Here is a 17,072-nt window from a genome sequence, read left to right as displayed (position 1 = left end):
GCTGCTGTGGACTCCAGAGCTTCTCCCACTTAAGCTTTTGCTGTAAATGTAGGGGTTTTGCACAACATTCCATAAGAGTAGAGGCTTATAAAGCACTGCAGCAGGGGCATTAGTCCTCACATAGAGGGGCACAGTGTTTTCTGACAGCTAAGCAAACACTGCCCAAAGGAGGGGATCCATTTCTGTGGCATTTCCAGTGCTTTTTGTGGGGTAACCTGTGGGTCACCATTTGTACTATCCAGTAAGAAGGGGAAGAAAGGCGTTTGTGTCAACAGGAGATCAGCCTCGTATGTATCATTTAAACACCTCTGTGAGTGGTTTGGCTTGTTCTTTGCTGCCTGTGGGGTATGTAACCCTCTGTGTTGTTGTCCAGCAGGGTGGAGAAGCGGAAGGTGACAGACCCTGTGGGTGCCCTAAAGGAGAAGTACCTGCGACCCTCCCCGCTGCTTTTTCACCCCCAGGTAAAAGCAGTAACATTACAATGTGGTGCTGGTTGAATGCTAAGGAATTGGAGCTGGAACTGGTGCAGACAGGTCATTGGATCAGGCTCTTCCTCATCCAAAGGCCCCACTGGAAGCTCCTCCTGGTTTACTTTCAGATACTTCTAATTTCCTGCTTTGAGGAGGATGGTTGCTGTGCCTCGCTGTTTCTTATGCATTAACAGAGGAACAGGGATGAGGTCTGGACAGCTTGTATAGTCTGCCAAACTCCCCTTTCCCATGCCACAGTGTCTGTGTAATTTTCCCATTGGGAACACCTGGTGCAGTCATTTGCAGTAGTGCAAAGTGGGGAAGGACTGTTCAGCACCAAGTAGGAGCATTTTACACCTGCCTGCAGTTCCCTCACACCATCAAGAAGGGATAAAATTGCAGGGTAACATAGAATTGGGGCTCGGTCCTGCCTGCTCCTAAAGGTGATGGATGGGTCACTCAATGGAGGACTCATGTTCTCTCCTTCCTGCACAGCTGCTCTACTCTCTGTTCTCCGACAGCTCATGGATATTTGTTCCCTCTGCATCTCCTTTGGGTCTGAGTCACTGCTGAGTGATGGGAAACGCTGCTGGACAGCTTTCCCATTGGACAGTGGGCCAGGAATGCCACCCCATCACCCACCAGGCCTCTACCCACAGTGTTGGAATGGCACAACCAAGGCCAATGCAACCAAGGCTATTTATGAGAATCACCCCACTTTACAACCCCCCTTATCTTATGAGCCATAGCTAAACTCTTCAAGAAGTGATGCTGCTCTTTATCCTTAGGGTTCCCTGCTCCATAATGGCAATGGAGCAAGCTCTGCCACACTCTGCCCCGCATTGTCCCCATTGGATAGTTACCAGCGATCCTCCATCTCTCCTGCCACAAACACACACAGGGAGCTGGGCTCTGTGGTCGTTATTGTGCTCTCCTTTATATTCACATGCATTGTTCTCCTCTGATACTGTTTCCCACCTTAGATAAATAACGTGCAGGTTTGTGAAAGCTGGGGCCTGGTTGCTTTCACAGCTAAACTTAGTTCCCTCATTGTTTCGCATCAGCCTCAGAGTTTGGTTAATAGCTTCCCCTGATTTTTCCTTCGGAGAGGCTGGATAATGGTGACAGGCTGGCCAGGAACATCCTGTGTTTGTGTGAGTTAGAATAGTGGGGATATCTGCCTGTAAAGAATCTGATAGCAGGGAGGAGCTGATGTGGCAAAGCAACCCAACAAGACGATGAGAAACGTACGGGCCCTGAGTAGGAGCAAGCATTGGGTGGAAGGTGATTAACATTGTTCTTGAGATCCTGACCACGTCCTCTTCCCATGGCAGTGAAAAGATGTGGAAGGTCTGGTTATCTCTAATAGCTTATCACACAGAATAGCCTAAAATTTACAATCACTCAAGCCCAAAGCTTCCTGATAACTCAGCTTGCATGAAGTGGGTGGCTGTGTAACGATCACTGATCTAGGGAGCTGCTGTTCCCATGCTCTGTAGTCAGTCAGGTACTTCTGATCCTGTTTGTTCAAGAATATGGGAGGGGGGGACAGGATTTACCGGATCCCCATCCAATGTTATCCTGGATCTTTTCCTTTAGAAGTCACATTTTCAGGGAATCCTGCTCCTATCTTCATTAAGAGCAGCGTTCACGTACAGGGTCAGTTAGGGGCACCCTCTACGTGCGTTTCTCTGAACACGAGCCTGGTCTCAGCCTTTTCTTGTGTGAATAATTCCCCAGCTCTCATGGAGGGCCCTGGGTGGGATGTGGTCATGCCAAAAGATGTAATAAAGGCTGAGCATTCAGCATTCAGAAGATGCTTTCTCTCCCAAAATGAATTTCAGGCCACTTTTCTTTCTTAGCCAGTCATTGACAGTGGTTCCTCTGCTCTGATGGGAGTTCTTCTCCCATTGTCCCTTTTAAATGAACCCCCGGACAATGTAAAGAAATGGTGGAACTTTCTGAGAACTTAATGGAAAAACCTTTTCTCACCTGTTAAGTTTCCTTTTCTTCTCCCCTTCTCTTTTATTATAACCAGGCAGTTGTTCCCTAAATAGCAAAGTGCCTTTGCCACTGGAGAGGCTACGGCCGGGGCTTAGCATTTTAAAACAAGCCTACGGCTATCAAGCCAGCAAACATCTCTGACTAAGTGCCTAAAGAACAGGGCACAACAAAAGATAGCTCCAGGTACTCCGGCAAAGGGCTGAGTGGCACAGCTCTGAAAGATCCGGATAGCATTTTAACGTGATGGTTTTGTTACATGACTGGCAGCTGGGGCAGAGCTTTTGCTGTAAATGATCAAGGAACCTTTTCAAGTGGCTGGCGCTAAGTATTACTTACTATTTATCATGGGCTGGGAGCCTCCAACTAAGGGGCCGTGGATCTATTATCAGGAAATGGGTTTTACTACTCCTCTTTTTTACGGCTTATGAATGGTTGTCAGCCTTCCACAATGTAGGCTTGGGTGATTAAGACAACTTTTTCTTTATGGTCGTACATTTTAAACAATATCTTGGCTCTTTCCCCTGCCCCCCCTGAGCCCAGTTTAATAAAGTGTAAACGTGCAAAAGGTCAGCCCTTCCTGTACAATAGAGCATCTAGTTTTGATCTATGGCTTCCTACTGCCTTCCGCTCGCTCCGTGCTCGGGCTGACTCCGCTCGGGCTCCGGCTGTCCCACTGATGTCATGGGCAGGGAGGAGGCAGCTTTATTGCTGCCTTGTTTGCTTGATCCCTGGTTTCTGCTTGGTGTCTTGGAAGTGCTCTCAGGAGCACATAAAACTGAGCAGTGGGGATGTTGGTGTAGTTCTCTGAGTTGTGTTTCTCTCTCAGATTGGGATTTCCTGTGTTGCTCTCAGGACAGTACAAGTGGGTTTCTTTAGGCAGGAGGTTTGTGCATGTCCTTTGCATGCACACACAACTTTCTTCTTTCCTTCTTTGCTTTCCCCTTCTCCCCTCTCTCCATGTTTTTCCCTTTCTCCCTCTTTTTGCAGTGGTATTTCACCCAGTGTTTATGTGAGAAGGTGGCTATTGCTGAGTCATAGAATCCCAGACTGGTTTGGGTCCAAGGGACCTTAAAGCTCATCCAGCTCCAACCCCTGCTGTGGGCAGGGACACCTTCCACTAGAGCAGCTGCTCCAAGCCCCATCTGACCTGGCCTTGAGCACTGCCAGGGATGGCACAAGTCTCTAGGCCTGCGTGCCTGCACCTCCTATCTGGACTTTGCAGTGTAGGTTATGCTCCTCCAAACCATAACTCATCCAGCCCCAGCTCACGTAGAGTATCTTGGCTGGAATTGCACTGCAGGAAGCTCAGCCACCTCCCCCACACCCTCCCATCACCTCTGCTGGCCTCTGAACCTTTCTTACATGTCATTAAGATGCTGGCCCCTTTACTAGGCAAACTCTCTATGGACCTGCTCCATCCTGAGTCTGATCTTAACTCCTCCTCCTCACCCCTCCAGCCTCAGCCTCTCCCCTGTCCCAGCTCCCTGGTCACCCATTCCCCTGTCCCCCCTCTCACTGTGCTTGGCCAGGATTCTTCTGCCTCCTGCCCAGAACTTCCCTGTCCTCTGACCCCTCGTTGCCTGCTGACCTGTCTGCAGCTCACTGCTGCTTCCTTCTGAGCCCAGCAGAAGCAGCAGCAGGCTTTGACCAGCACACTGATGCTGAAAGATGTTTTATGCACTGACATTGTTTTCCTGTGGATCTTTGTCCTTGCAGATGTCAGCCATAGAAACAATGACAGAGAAACTGGAGAGTTTTGCAGCCATGAAGGCAGACACTGGCACCTCCCTGCAGCCCCTTCCACATCACCCCTTCAACTTCCGATCTCCACCTCCCACGTTATCGGATCCCATCCTGCGCAAGGGCAAGGAGCGTTACACCTGCAGGTAGGGGCCTGGGCACCCCAAAGAGGAGAGGCGGTGCCTGCAGCACCTCAGAGCATCCCTAGGAGAGCATCACCCAGCTGGAGCATCAGGCAGCAGCGTGCAGCAGAGCAGCCCCACATGGACATCTCTGCTGTCTTGGCAGGGGTGGGAGGAAAAACAAGCAGCAGAATTAGAACAGAGCATTCTGATGACTAACTCCCTCTGAAATAGCTTGTTTTGTCTGGTAGAAAATCAGCATCTTCTGTTTTCTTTGTAATTTTTAATAACCTTGAGAGCAGATCTGGAGATTCTCAAGCAAACAGGACCCTCCAAGCTGAGTTTCTGGTAACAGATGCCATGGTTTCCAGTGCAAGTAAAATCACAGCAATGACCTGTCTCAGCTAGGGAAAGCATTGGTATTTTACCAATGGCATACAGGAAACAGCTTTTTCAAGCACAGTTGTATCTACAGAAGTACTTGGGTACTCATTGCAGCTCCACAAGCTTGTATGAGAGCAGATCACTAGGGAATAAAAACCTCTGTCTGCATATGCACTCTTACCTGCAGTTACTGTGGAGGTTCTTGGGGTGGCTCCCAGTGCATTTGGCCTGGATGCAGTAAGGGGGGGTCTGTTTTGTTTGATGTATCTCTCAGTTTCATTTGCCACAACAGCTGGGGACTCAGATGTCAGCTGGATATTGAGGTTTGTACCTAAAAGAAGGACTAAACTTACATTTAGTTATGCTCTCACAAGTCCACATTTGGATTTTCGTTGTTGAGGGACACTCACAGTAACTGCTCATGGTCAGGACATCTGAAGGTACTGAATGTCTTATGTTCCTTCTACAGCAGTAAGCATCAGGTTTCATGGTCACTGAACGTAACCCTTCATCCTTAGTATTTTATTTCCCAGTGAATACTTTTATTTATACCTCCCTTCCTTTTACTGTGAATCAGATTTACTGGGGAACACCATTCCTTCTCTGCTTTCATTTCCTATTGCTGCATTTCCTTATTCCAAGCAGGCTGTCAGACTCACAGCAGCATCTCCTGATAACAGTAACACGGTGCTGCAGCATTTATCTACAAGGAGATCCTGGGAATTCCAGGATGATCAAGTCCATTCCATATGATGAGCACCTAAACAGGGCAATAGAGGAGATCCGTTGAAATCTCCTGTGCAGTATGACTAGGCAGTGATTACTCACTCTTTATCTTAATGCAGGAATGAGGTAGCATCTAATGCAGTCACTGAGTGACAGGTTAAACCAAGCAGGAGGTTCTTTTACACAACACACAGTTCAGCAGAGGACCTCACTGCTGTAGGAGGTGGTGGATGTCCAGAGCTTATGTTCATTCAAAAAGCTTTTATTAAAATAGGTGGAAGTAACTCAGCAAAAGGATACTAAACACGAGTATTCACACAGCAAAAGGGTACTAAACACAAGTATTCAGCCTTAGGCTCAGGAGGATCTCCAGTTCAATGGGAACACAGTCTTCCTGTGTTCCTATGTGCATGCCCAGGTCTCCATGGTAAGCTACTAAGTCAGCCAGCATCTGGGGACGTGCTGGGTGTTCGGGTAGGCTTTTTCCTGCCCTTCCCGTTGCTCTGTCCCTCTGGAGATGGGTCACGTACACTGTGGATCCCATTGCTCTGGAGTGGGCATCGCTCGGGTGCTTCTGACCTCCAGGTCTTCCTGCCTCAGAACATGGTTCCTGGTGCTATTCCTGCATACAGGGGTTTTCTGATTGTGAGCGGTGGTGTCTGCTGCTGGGTGTTGGCAGTGACGTGGTGCGCAGGACACCGTGCACTGATGGTGCTTTGGCTTTCCCCCTCCAGGTACTGCGGGAAGATCTTCCCACGCTCGGCAAACCTGACCAGGCATCTGCGGACACACACTGGAGAGCAGCCCTACAGGTGAGGCTGCCCCAGACAAAGCCCCTTTCCCAACACACTCCTCAGTCACCACCACGCTGTTTTTATTCCTTTCTGTAAAGCTGTGCCAACATAATTCCGCGGTCCTGTAGCATTACATACAATGATTCATAGGATTGTATATTATGTGTACCAGCCAAAAATAATCAGGCTTGGCAGCTTGAAGATAGACACTTAACTTATATTTAGATGTATGCTGGCAAATGAGTGGTCTGATTTGCAGTGTTGTTCGACACTCACGTTAGCCATTCATCTCAAGGACAGCTGAAGGTGCTGAATGTCTCTGAAAATCGGGCTGTTTTGAAGGGCTTGCCAGTAAGCTCACTGCTGGGTCTGGCTGGCTTTCTTTTTTCTTTCCCTAATGCGTATTCAGAGGTGCCTGGAGCAGTGGATCAAAACCCCCAAAGAAAAGCCCTGTAGTGTGTCCACTTTAAAAGCTAAGTTAGGGAGCATCCTGCCTTAAATCACATAAAGTGATGAGAGGGAAGGAATCCATGTGGTGTGTCCCCTCTTTGTGGGTGCGGAGGGCAGAAGGCTGAGCTCTCTTCTGCTGGTTGTGGATGGGACAGGCTGGGTTTTACAGTTCACTCTGCATTGTGTCTGTGCAAAAGGGCACGTTGTGAAATCAGGCGCCTCTTTCCCAGGGCAGCACCAGGGGTGCTGCTCCTAACGGGACTTCTGGGCCTGGGAAATGGGAATAGAACTCATGAGAGAATACATGTAAGTACATGTGTGTGTATGTAGGTGTATGAGGGAATATTTCTCCTGCAGGAATTCCCATCTCCCAGTTTTCCTCCTCATGGGTTGCAGTCACTGTCATAAAACTTTGTCAGAAAGTATTCTTTAATAGCTGCATACATGAGCAAAACCAAGTGGGTGATAGATTGAGAGCCTGCTGAAAATCAAGCGTTGTGTTTGCCATGATAGGAGCGCTTCACGTGTTGTCAGACACCAGTACCGATTCAAACTTCTGGGCAGCCAGGAGTATGGTATTCCCATACACAGAAGCGCACAACAAACCTAACACAATAGTTACTACATAAAGCAAAACACAGACTCATGAGCAGCAAACAGCCAAGTGCTCAAATCCATCACATTTCATGCTTAGTTTAAGAAGCTACTTCTCCCACATTGTAATCCTGGTACAGAGAGAGCCCAGGTTTTTTTCCATGCACAGTCATACAGAATCTTGAGCGTAGACATGAGGTAAATTAAAAACAAAAAGCCCCTCTCCAAGCAGACATATATTTTGGAACCAGTCCCCGTTCTGATTTTCTCAGTTGCGTTACTCGATAGGCCTTGAATGAAGGCTGTGTATTCACTGCACACCCCTGTCTGACTGAAATGCTTGCTCCCGATTATGCAGAGATTGTTAGTGCAGTTTTCTTCCAAAAAAGGAGACTTGCAGCTTAACAAAGGTTAGGAAAATAAAGATTTATTTGATCTGGTCTTGTCCCAGAAAATGGCCTGTGTGGGTTTTTGTACGAGAGGTTTGACTTCTGGACAATGTTGCATTCTAATGGCACTCCTGAGAGTTGGGGCTGCGCTTACACAGGAGCTCAGTTATCATTGATTCTCTGTTGCTCTCAGAGAACTGAGATCTCCACCTTCAGCAGCAAGAATTGTTTTGAGAGGTTGTTTGTGAAGTGACAACCTGACGCAGGTACAAGGAGATGCTGACTCCTCGGTGGTGCACTGATGGTGTGCACTTCTCGGTGGTGCACTGATGTCTGTCTTCTGACTTGCGATGAGTTCAGTGGTTCTGTTGCCTGTTGACTCTGCAGTGTTAGCTCTTCACCCCAATGCAGGTTAAAATGTTCTCAGAGCTGACACAGACTGACCAGGTGTCCAAGCTTAGATCAGGAAACACGGAGGCCAAAAGAGAAGGTGCTTTGGGTTTGATTCCTGATTGTCAGTGAGAAGTGGTGTGTTTCTTACCCAGTCACTTAAACTTCCCAGGAGTCTATTTAATGCGTAAAGAAGGAATTAATAGCACATGAGCAATAAGGAGGCAAATGAATTCTTTTTGGAATGGGAAGTGCTGTGTGTTTTTGGAAGAGTAAGGAATACCTGGTAACGCACTGCCTGAAAGCATCTAACATGGAGTAGTGCATGTTTCAATCCCCAGTGCCAAAAAGGGCTGTCAAACATACCTGTTTCTTTCAGAGAAAGGCAAAATAACCTGGGCCTGTAAAATCATATCAGACTTACCTGGAAGCTCAGGTCATTAACCCAGGGCTTTGCTGTCATCTGAGCTCACCATCACAAGCAGAAGAGGCTGGTTTTAGTGATGTTCTGTATGCTCAGAGCACAGGAAGGTCAGGGTGTGCTGCAGCTGTGGCCTTGCCTCTTTGGTTATGTTTTCATTCTCTGAACTCACAGAATCACCATAAACTACATAAACCCCAGGCTGGGAACAGCTAAAAGCTGTTTGATTCAGCAGGACTTGTATTTTCTCCTTTCAAATGCCCATTCCCTCCAGGATGCCATCTAATTGATTCTTGAATTACCCCAGTCCTGAAGCCTGCACGGCTGCGGTCCTTCTATAAAGATGTGCTTCCTGACGGCTGGTTTGAATTTGTTTTCCTTTCATTTCCTTTTCAGCCGTCCTGTTATCTGCAGTAAGCAACTGGAGCTGACATCTCCCGTGTCATTTAAGATGCTTCACAGTTCAATGAGCATCTCTTCTTTCTCAGTTTCTTTTTTAATACATAGCTTAAGTTCATCCCTGCTATAAAGCACTCGAGATGAAGGAGTTTCTCAGTAGGTGTCCACGTGTTTTACGCTTTGTTACTGCACTTCTATCTTTGCAGCTCACATTCATCATCAAACAAGTGTTCATTTTGCAAGTGCTGCTGTGCTGTTGGAACCTCACAAAGTACTGTATCCCATGCTGTACTGTCACATCTGGAGCGGTACCAAACTGCTGTACCCAGACAGCAGTCAGCTCCGTTCCTCAGTTTGAGGCTTTGCTGCCTGATTTTCCCCATGTACCTGAGCTCCCTCGGGCTCTGAGGGTCACTGCCATCCTTCAGAGCTCCGGCTCCAGCTTCGGCTCATTCCCAGCCATCATTCACTCCCACTTTGTGTTCTTTTAGCCCTTTGGTGAGTTACTTTGAGCTGATAAGGATGAACCACAAACCTTTACGAGCGTTTTGTCAGTGTGTTTACAAAGCAAATACTGCTGCTTTTGAGCTTTACTCTTCTCCTGGCTCCGTGTTCACCTCTTCCCGGATTTGAAGCCGGTTCCCTCTGCCTGCATCATTTATTTAGATTAAAACCAGCAGAGATCCAAGTCCCGACCCCTCTGGGGCCACAAATAACGCAGGCCGTCTCCCTCATCCCTTTGCTTTCAGACATCGGCTCTTGCTCCTTTCCAATGCCCCTCTGTTTCCTATTTTTGTAACAAGCTCTTTATCCCCTCTCCGTACCCTACCCTGGACCCACATAGCTCACAGAGCAAGGACCTGTCAAAGGGACCTTTCAAAGGCTTCCTGAACATCTAAATAAATGGACATGCAGGAGGCCAGCTCGCTCTGGCCGTGCGCATGCAAGAGCTCCCTTTGAAGTCACTGGCACCGCTCCTGTGAGTAATGGAGGCAAGACCCAGCCCAGCAAACACAAGTGAGGGGGGTTTGGGCTTTGATGGACATCAAGCTGGTGGGGACAGGCAGGGAGCAAAACCCAGAGGCAAGGAGGGGACTGCTGGTGAGGTGCTGGTAGAGCCACACTGGGCAAACCCACCCATGGAAGTGCTGGGAATAGCAGGGATACTGGAGCAGTGGCTGGTTTGGACACTTCAGTCCTCTGAAGCACTGAAGAGCAGAAGCTGCCAAAGCCTGGCAGCCTCTGAAAGCAGAGTCAGCAGTGGCTGGTGGACAGGAGGAGCTGCAAACACATGGGTGTTTAGCTCTCTGTCCATAAACTGTGCTTGTCCTTGCTGATGTTCACATAACCTCTTGTTTTCTTTACTTGTTCGATTCATTTTCTTTCTAGAAATGGCCAAACCTTTTGAAGTCTGAGAAATGTGGTTTCAAAAGAGATTTTGCTTTCTTGCAAGGTTAAGCAGAGTAAAGGTTCATTGCTTGAAATGTCTGTTCCTGTTGGTGATGTAACAGTAGGAAATTCGGAGGTGGGCACGGAACCCATGAACAGGCAGTGAGGGGAGAGCATTTCATAAATGTATCCCTGCAATTTAAAACCAAAAATACCCATTTATTATTAGAGAGCAAATAAAGATCACAGCTGTGGCACACCTGGAAATCTGTGTGTTCCACAGCATAGATGTTTCTACCCTCGCACCTCCTTCCTGCAGCTGAACCTGTTGTGTCTGTAGGAAGCAGAACTATGTCCTGAGTACTGGGGCAGATCCAGGTTTGTACTTGCATGACACAGGCCCAGGATGAGCTCTGTGTGCCCACTTCACACAGTGAACCGATGGCATTACCAAAGTGAGCACAAATGCCCCATCATCTTCATGCCTTATCAACCAGGAGCTCAGCTCAGTGGGACGGACTTGGCTCTTGGCTACAGCAGCACAGAGCAGTTCTAAAGCAAGTGGGTTTGTTCTGGAATTACAAGGGCTTAAGAACTGTTCTCACTTTGTCCTCAGAGTGCCCAGGATTTACAGAGGTTTGTAGCAGAGAAAGGATTTTACTCCTCATAGGGTTTGGAAGCAGAGCCGTGAGGAAAGCAGCTTTGCCGAGGTACAACTGATGTATTTAAAGGGAGATCTAATGAGGGACTCGGCCAGATCCAAAGAGGAATTCGGTTTTCTGTAGTTTTAGGGCTGAAGCACTTGACTGCGGCTCAAAGCTGCCCTCTTCAGTCCATCGGCTGCCATGGAGGAGGAGAGGGCTGAGCTCCCAAAGCCCCTTGCTTTAGCAAAGCCTTGTTTTCATGCCAGCACATCCTCCGTGGGTCCTGCAGAGGTTCGTTCCAAAGAGGGAACACTTCTTCACTCAGTGCTTTCCCTCAACATTCTGGCTCAGCTCCTCGCATTCCATGTTTTCTCATCATAAACCAGATATTCACTACACAGGAGTAAATCTTACCCTGGTTGGAAATGACAGTGTATTTCTTGGGAGCTATTGTACTATAATTACCATCATTACCTGGAAAGGCATCTGTAGTACCTACATCCCGAGGACCACAAGGAATGTCACAGATAAATCTGGAGTGTTCTGTGTGTCCACATAAGTGTGTCATGGAGGGATATTCTCACTCATAACTATGGGCTACATTTAACCTCCCTTCTTTCTCCTCCTTCTGTCTTCTTTTTCCTCCCTCCACAGCCATATTTCACCCACTTCCCCTACGAAAGGAGAAGGGTGGAAGAAATAAATTCACCTCCCTTGTTTTTACATTGGTGTGTGGAAAAGTAATTACTTTGTTTAAAACTGGTATTTGTTTGGACGACTCACTTCTTAATTAATCCTAATCCTTCCTTTGTGCTCCTTGAGTAACAATAATATCAGATTTGTCTGGAATGATTAATGCCTTGTGCTTCCCAGGTCCTCTGCTGAGTAAAGATTTATAGACCACCATTTTCTGGCTTTCTGATAGTCAGATTTTTCTCTTTCTCCCTTTCCCCCTCTCACGTTTCACTCTTTGGCATTTGCTTCTATTTTTCAGGTGTAAATACTGTGACAGGTCATTCAGCATTTCCTCCAACCTCCAGCGGCACGTTCGAAACATCCATAACAAGGAGAAGCCATTCAAATGTCACCTGTGTAACCGATGCTTTGGGCAGCAGACCAACCTGGACCGGCATCTTAAGAAACACGAGCACGAGAACGTTCCAGGTAGGAAGGGATGATGCTGGAGGGAGAGCATCCTGTGCTCTGGCCTCTCTGGTCCTTGGGAAGCCTTTCTGTAATGCATGATCGTGATGCTGTCCTCGTGGGGACACAGAGAGATCTCCTGGGCAATGCAGATATGGGCATGTCAAGCTCTACCAAGGCTTTTCAACCTGAAATGCATCTGTGGGTATGTGCAAAGTTCAAGAAGATAAATAGGCTTTGCCTTCAGATAAAAACTGCAGGAGGAAATGCCTGTGCTGAAGCCAGCTAAGTGATTTCCCAGCCTAGGAAAGTCAAATAATGATGGAATAGTTACAGGCAAACAGCTCTGCAATGATAGTGATTTTAAATTGTCTCCACCATCCATAAATGCTGAAGATCACCTCTTGTTTCTCACTGTTGTTCCAGTGTGGAAAACATGAGCTTTGGTCCGTGAAATTCCTCTGAAGGATTAAATCATTAGTACATAGGGAGAGGATTGTTGCTAATGTGCCTCCTTTATTTTTCCTCTTAATCGTACCTTTGCCACTATCCAATTGTTTCTCCTGTTTCTCTCCTCAGTGAGCCAGCACTCCGGAGTCATTACAAACCACCTTGGGACCAGTGCCTCTTCCCCAAACTCGGAATCAGACAACCATGCACTTTTAGATGAAAAAGAGGATTCGTATTTCTCTGAAATCAGAAATTTTATTGCAAATAGTGAGATGAACCAAGCGTCAGCTTTAGCAGATAAAAGGTAGGGAAGCAAATCAGTCTTTCCAGCTACCTACCCCTATCACAAGCCTAGTTTGGACTGAGTGGTGTTTCACCTGCTGCTGTCCTGCTTTCACAAATAGCTATTGGATGCCATTACTAAGGTTTAAGTCTAAAATGCAGGGATGAGAATTCCCCATCACAATGTGATCCACGTGAAGAACAGTAAGAAGTGTGGAACACGCAGATGGGAAATTCCTGGTGGAGGTGTTATCTTACTTTATGTCACTTGGGGGCATCCTGCTGGGTTCCGGGTCCATAGCACTGGTGATCCCACTCTTGTTCTCATCACACAATGTAAATCTGCTCTGGTTTTGGAGTCTGCCAGGCCCATAGGGCATGAACAGCAAAAGTAATGAGACAGAGTATGTTAGGATACACCGTGAAGAAGCTTCCTCCTGGTGGCTTGAAGGGAGATTGTTAGAGCACAGTAGCACGAGAAGGAAAGCTGCTTGTCTCACAGATGCTTTATTTTAGGGGATAGAAAACCATCATTTAAACCCAGACCAAACAAGATTCTAGTTTGAAAGGCCCTGAGGTTGGTGTATACTTGACATAGTTGTTAGTCCTTAAGGGAGTGATTTTTAAATGCCTGAAATATGTTGGTTTTCCTTTTCCTTGCAGTTTATATCAGAAGTATATGTACATAAATGTGTCTCTGTATCCATATGTATTGCAGTGAAATTGCATGACTTTTCTCTTCTTGTTTCTTTCTTCTTGACCAAATATTTCAGGCCAGAAATCCAGGATATTGATGGCAATTCCCAGTGTCATGGATTAGCAAATGAGAAAACAGAAGATGTGGACGATGAAGATGAAGAACTGGAAGAGGAAGATGATGACAGCCTGACAGGGAAGTCCCAGGATGAAACAGTATCACCCACTGCAGAGCCCCGAGGAGCATTTGAAGATGAAGAGGATGAGGAGCCCACATCTCTCACCATGAGCTTTGATCACACCCGAAGGTGAGGAGGGCCATTCATTCCCTTCGAGAAGTCAAACGGGGCTCAGGCTCCTGACCCTGTGTCGTGGTAGACTGTGAGTGCTGCTGGTTTGTTGTTGGAGCCATGTGTCATACCTCCAGTTTGATGTAAGCATTCACCTCAGAGATCCCATTGTCACCATGGTGGGGGACTGCAAGGAGGATCTGTGCTGAGCCGTAGACGCAAGACTCTAGAAGCTCATATCAGAGCAGTTAGTCCAGCACAGAAACCCACATTTTCAGGGTACCACAGCTCAGAGGGTGTCTTTCCCTCTGGATCACTGATCAGAGTGAAGGAAGAGGCGTGTGTCTGCAGTCTGGTTCATGCTGCTCTGCCTATTTTAGTTGTAGCCAGATGCTGACTTCAAGTCCAGTTCTCTGGGGAAAAGTGAAGCTTTTTCTTCTCAAGGTCAAGCCATGTTCAAGGTCTCTAAAGTTCATGGCACAGAGCATAGGCTTAGCTTGCTTTTTGCCTGTTTCCTAATGGTATTTGTAACAAATGATGCAAAGTAGTATCTGACTTGATTTCAGTGCATTCCTATTTTCATTGCAACCCAAATCCAGTGTCAAACATCCCCAGGAGTGCACAGCATCCTCCCCACAGACAACCAAAGGGAACTGTAGCCATGCTGACTCACAAACAGCGATGCTTGTGTGTACACAGCCATGCTCTCCACTTTTCCTTTGCTACTTGCATTGTGTGTCATGTTGGTGTTTGTCTGTCTGTCTGTTCACGCATGTGGCTTGTGAGTCCCCCGTGGTATGTGCATGCAGGCACTGGGTTAGCAACACTCACTTTGGCTAGATGTGAACGGTGAGATGAGCTAACAACAGGTCAACCCCTTCCCCTGGTCATTGGTACAGGTGTATTGAGGAGGACGAAGCCGGCCTGTTAGATTTGGAGCAGATGCCGAATTTTGGGAAGGGGCTGGATCTTCGCAAAGCAGCCGAGGAAGCATTTGAAGTTAAAGATGTGTTTAATTCCACCTTAGACTCTGAGACAATAAAACAGACTCTGTACAGGCAGGCTAAAAACCAGGTAGGTATATTGCAGAACATTTTACCTAGCTCGCCGCCAGCACGTGCAATAGGATTAGCAAGCAGCTGGCCTCAAACCATTGAGGTTCATTTTCCCCTTCCACTGACCAGGAATTCTAATTGTAACGTGTGAATCATATGTGAACTGTGTCTTGTTGCAACTGTGCTGAAACAGAGGAGAAACGGGGTGGGCATCCGTTCTGGGTGACCAGGTCAACTTACCCCATGGCCTGTCCTGTGAGAACATGCTTGTAGAGAAAGATAGAAGCATCTGTCTGGTTTTATCTGTGTGTATAAATGTTTTTATGACTACTATTTATTTATGCTTCGGATGGGTCTTCAGTTGAGTCCCTTTTAAACAATGGAATTTGTCATGAAATCTGTTTTAAATGTCCAGCAAAGCAGCAGCTTAACACAGTTGCCAAGCAGAATGTGATTTCTGATTCATCATCCCCCTTCACAGTAGCTGCAAGTACTGAAGGTGGGGACGGTCTGCTTGGAGATAGGACACAGCTTAGTCCTGGGTGAAACCGATTCAGACACAAGCCACTTGCCTGCCTCTTATGTGTGTCTTGTTACTAATATGCCAAATGTACTAACCGTGTAGTAACAGCTTGCTCTTTCACAATTTGTACTACATTGTTAGGCCCAGCCTGTGCTTGGATGGGGAGGGTATTTTTCTTCTAGAATCCATTTTATAGCGTACAAGCTGCAGGACTGGTTACACTTAAATCCCAGCAAGTAACCTGAAGAGTTGTAACCATCTCTAGTGCAGGACATCCAATGGTAGAACAGCAGTTGTGTGAGCAGCACAGCCCCTCTGGCTGGCTTAAAAGCAGTTTTGGAAGCGTGCATGTCCATAATAGTACAAAGCTGTGCATCTCCCAGCACACACCTACAGTACATCCATGTGTTGACTTGACAAGTAGATCTTGACTCTTAAGAGGAGAGGCAGAAGTTGGAAAACTGGTTTATACTGTCCCTGTTAGAGCTGCATTACTAAGAGTCCTAGTGACTAAGGGTCCAACTGTGGCAAGTGTAGTACTGATGACCCAGGTAGCACATGGTCTTTATCTCTCGCCCTTGTGTGTGATGAGTGCTGCTTTGGCCAACAGAGCCCCAGTTCCATTGCAGAGTATATGTGCCTATATTCCTACATACCTGAGCCCATTTTTACAAGCACCAGTGGGCTCATGCCATGCAATACCCTGCTGCCTGGTGGGCTATGCTAGTGTGGCTATTGCTGCACCATTCTGGGGCACGTGGTCTCACGTAGCCACTGGCTTATTTGTAGCTGTACTTTGTATAAGAACAAACCAAAGCAACTGGCACTGTGCATGTAGCCACTGTCCCCTGGGCAGAGCCTGGACTCAGGGTGTGGGTTTGTGACCAAGTGCAGAGATGGCACAGCATGGGTTTGGTCCTGTCCTGGGTTTGGATGGTGGCCTCTCCTGGCTAAGCCTGCACTGCTACAAACTCCATGGCAGGTTTGAGTGGTTGGAGTGATTGGTCTCATCCTGCTGTGCGGATGAGAGGTTCTTAGCCCAGGCCAAGGGGTGCTGGAGGGCCTGCATTTCCTATGTGGTTAGCTGCTGTTTCACACTCTGTATCTCAGCCTGTGCTGTGTGTGTATTCACACGTGTCCTCTGCACTGCTCTCTTCTCCTCCAGGCTTATGCAATGATGCTGTCCCTGTCTGAGAACGCTCCCCTCCACGCGTCCTCCCAGAACTCGCTGGGTGCTTGGTTGGACATGGCAGGAGCAGCTTCAGAGTCGGGGACCTTCAACCCCATCAACCACCTCTGAGAGGTCAGCAAGGCACTGGCCAGAGCCCCGGCGAGGAGGTGGTGGTGCTGCAGTTATCCCAAATCCCAGCAAGCAGAAGATGGATGAGGGGCCTCAGGGAGTCTGGACCTTTGGCTGAGGGGGAAACCTGTTGTGTCTGACCTACAGGTCCTGCCTTTTATCTACCCAGAGTTTTCATTTCTAACTTATCAGAATGAGCCTCTCCAGAACTTGATAACCCTGAAGCAGCCCCAGGACTTCCCAGTCTGTAGGAATAGCACGAGCAAGACACGAATTGCAACAGTGCCATCGAGCACTGGCCCCTCTGACCTTACACAACAGAATCACTGAGCCAGTAGAGCCTGCCTGTAAATGGAAGCTTGAAACCGTTTGGTAGCATTTCCTCTCAACTCAGCTGAATAGTGAAGTACGAAGGGA

At 47.5% G+C, this 17,072-nt stretch overlaps 1 protein-coding gene across 1 annotated transcript in view; it reads left to right on the top strand.

Moving 5' to 3' along the window:
* The window catches only part of PRDM16 (PR/SET domain 16), a 151,970-nt gene extending 135,315 nt beyond the window's left edge, over positions 1 to 16,655 (top strand). Inside the window, exons 9-16 of the mRNA XM_005143254.2 lie at positions 374 to 461; positions 4,191 to 4,360; positions 6,181 to 6,258; positions 11,911 to 12,080; positions 12,639 to 12,813; positions 13,565 to 13,795; positions 14,677 to 14,851; positions 16,521 to 16,655. Coding sequence (XP_005143311.1) covers positions 374 to 461; positions 4,191 to 4,360; positions 6,181 to 6,258; positions 11,911 to 12,080; positions 12,639 to 12,813; positions 13,565 to 13,795; positions 14,677 to 14,851; positions 16,521 to 16,655 — 1,222 coding nt within the window. The remainder of the gene's footprint in view (positions 1 to 373; positions 462 to 4,190; positions 4,361 to 6,180; positions 6,259 to 11,910; positions 12,081 to 12,638; positions 12,814 to 13,564; positions 13,796 to 14,676; positions 14,852 to 16,520) is intronic.
* The last annotated feature ends 417 nt before the right edge of the window (positions 16,656 to 17,072 follow it).

This window comes from Melopsittacus undulatus, chromosome 12 (genome assembly GCF_012275295.1).
Source record: "Melopsittacus undulatus isolate bMelUnd1 chromosome 12, bMelUnd1.mat.Z, whole genome shotgun sequence".
Lineage (NCBI taxonomy): Eukaryota > Metazoa > Chordata > Aves > Psittaciformes > Psittaculidae > Melopsittacus > Melopsittacus undulatus.
The sequence above is the reverse complement of the archived record's forward strand: the minus strand, read 5'-3'. Positions and strand labels throughout refer to the sequence as shown.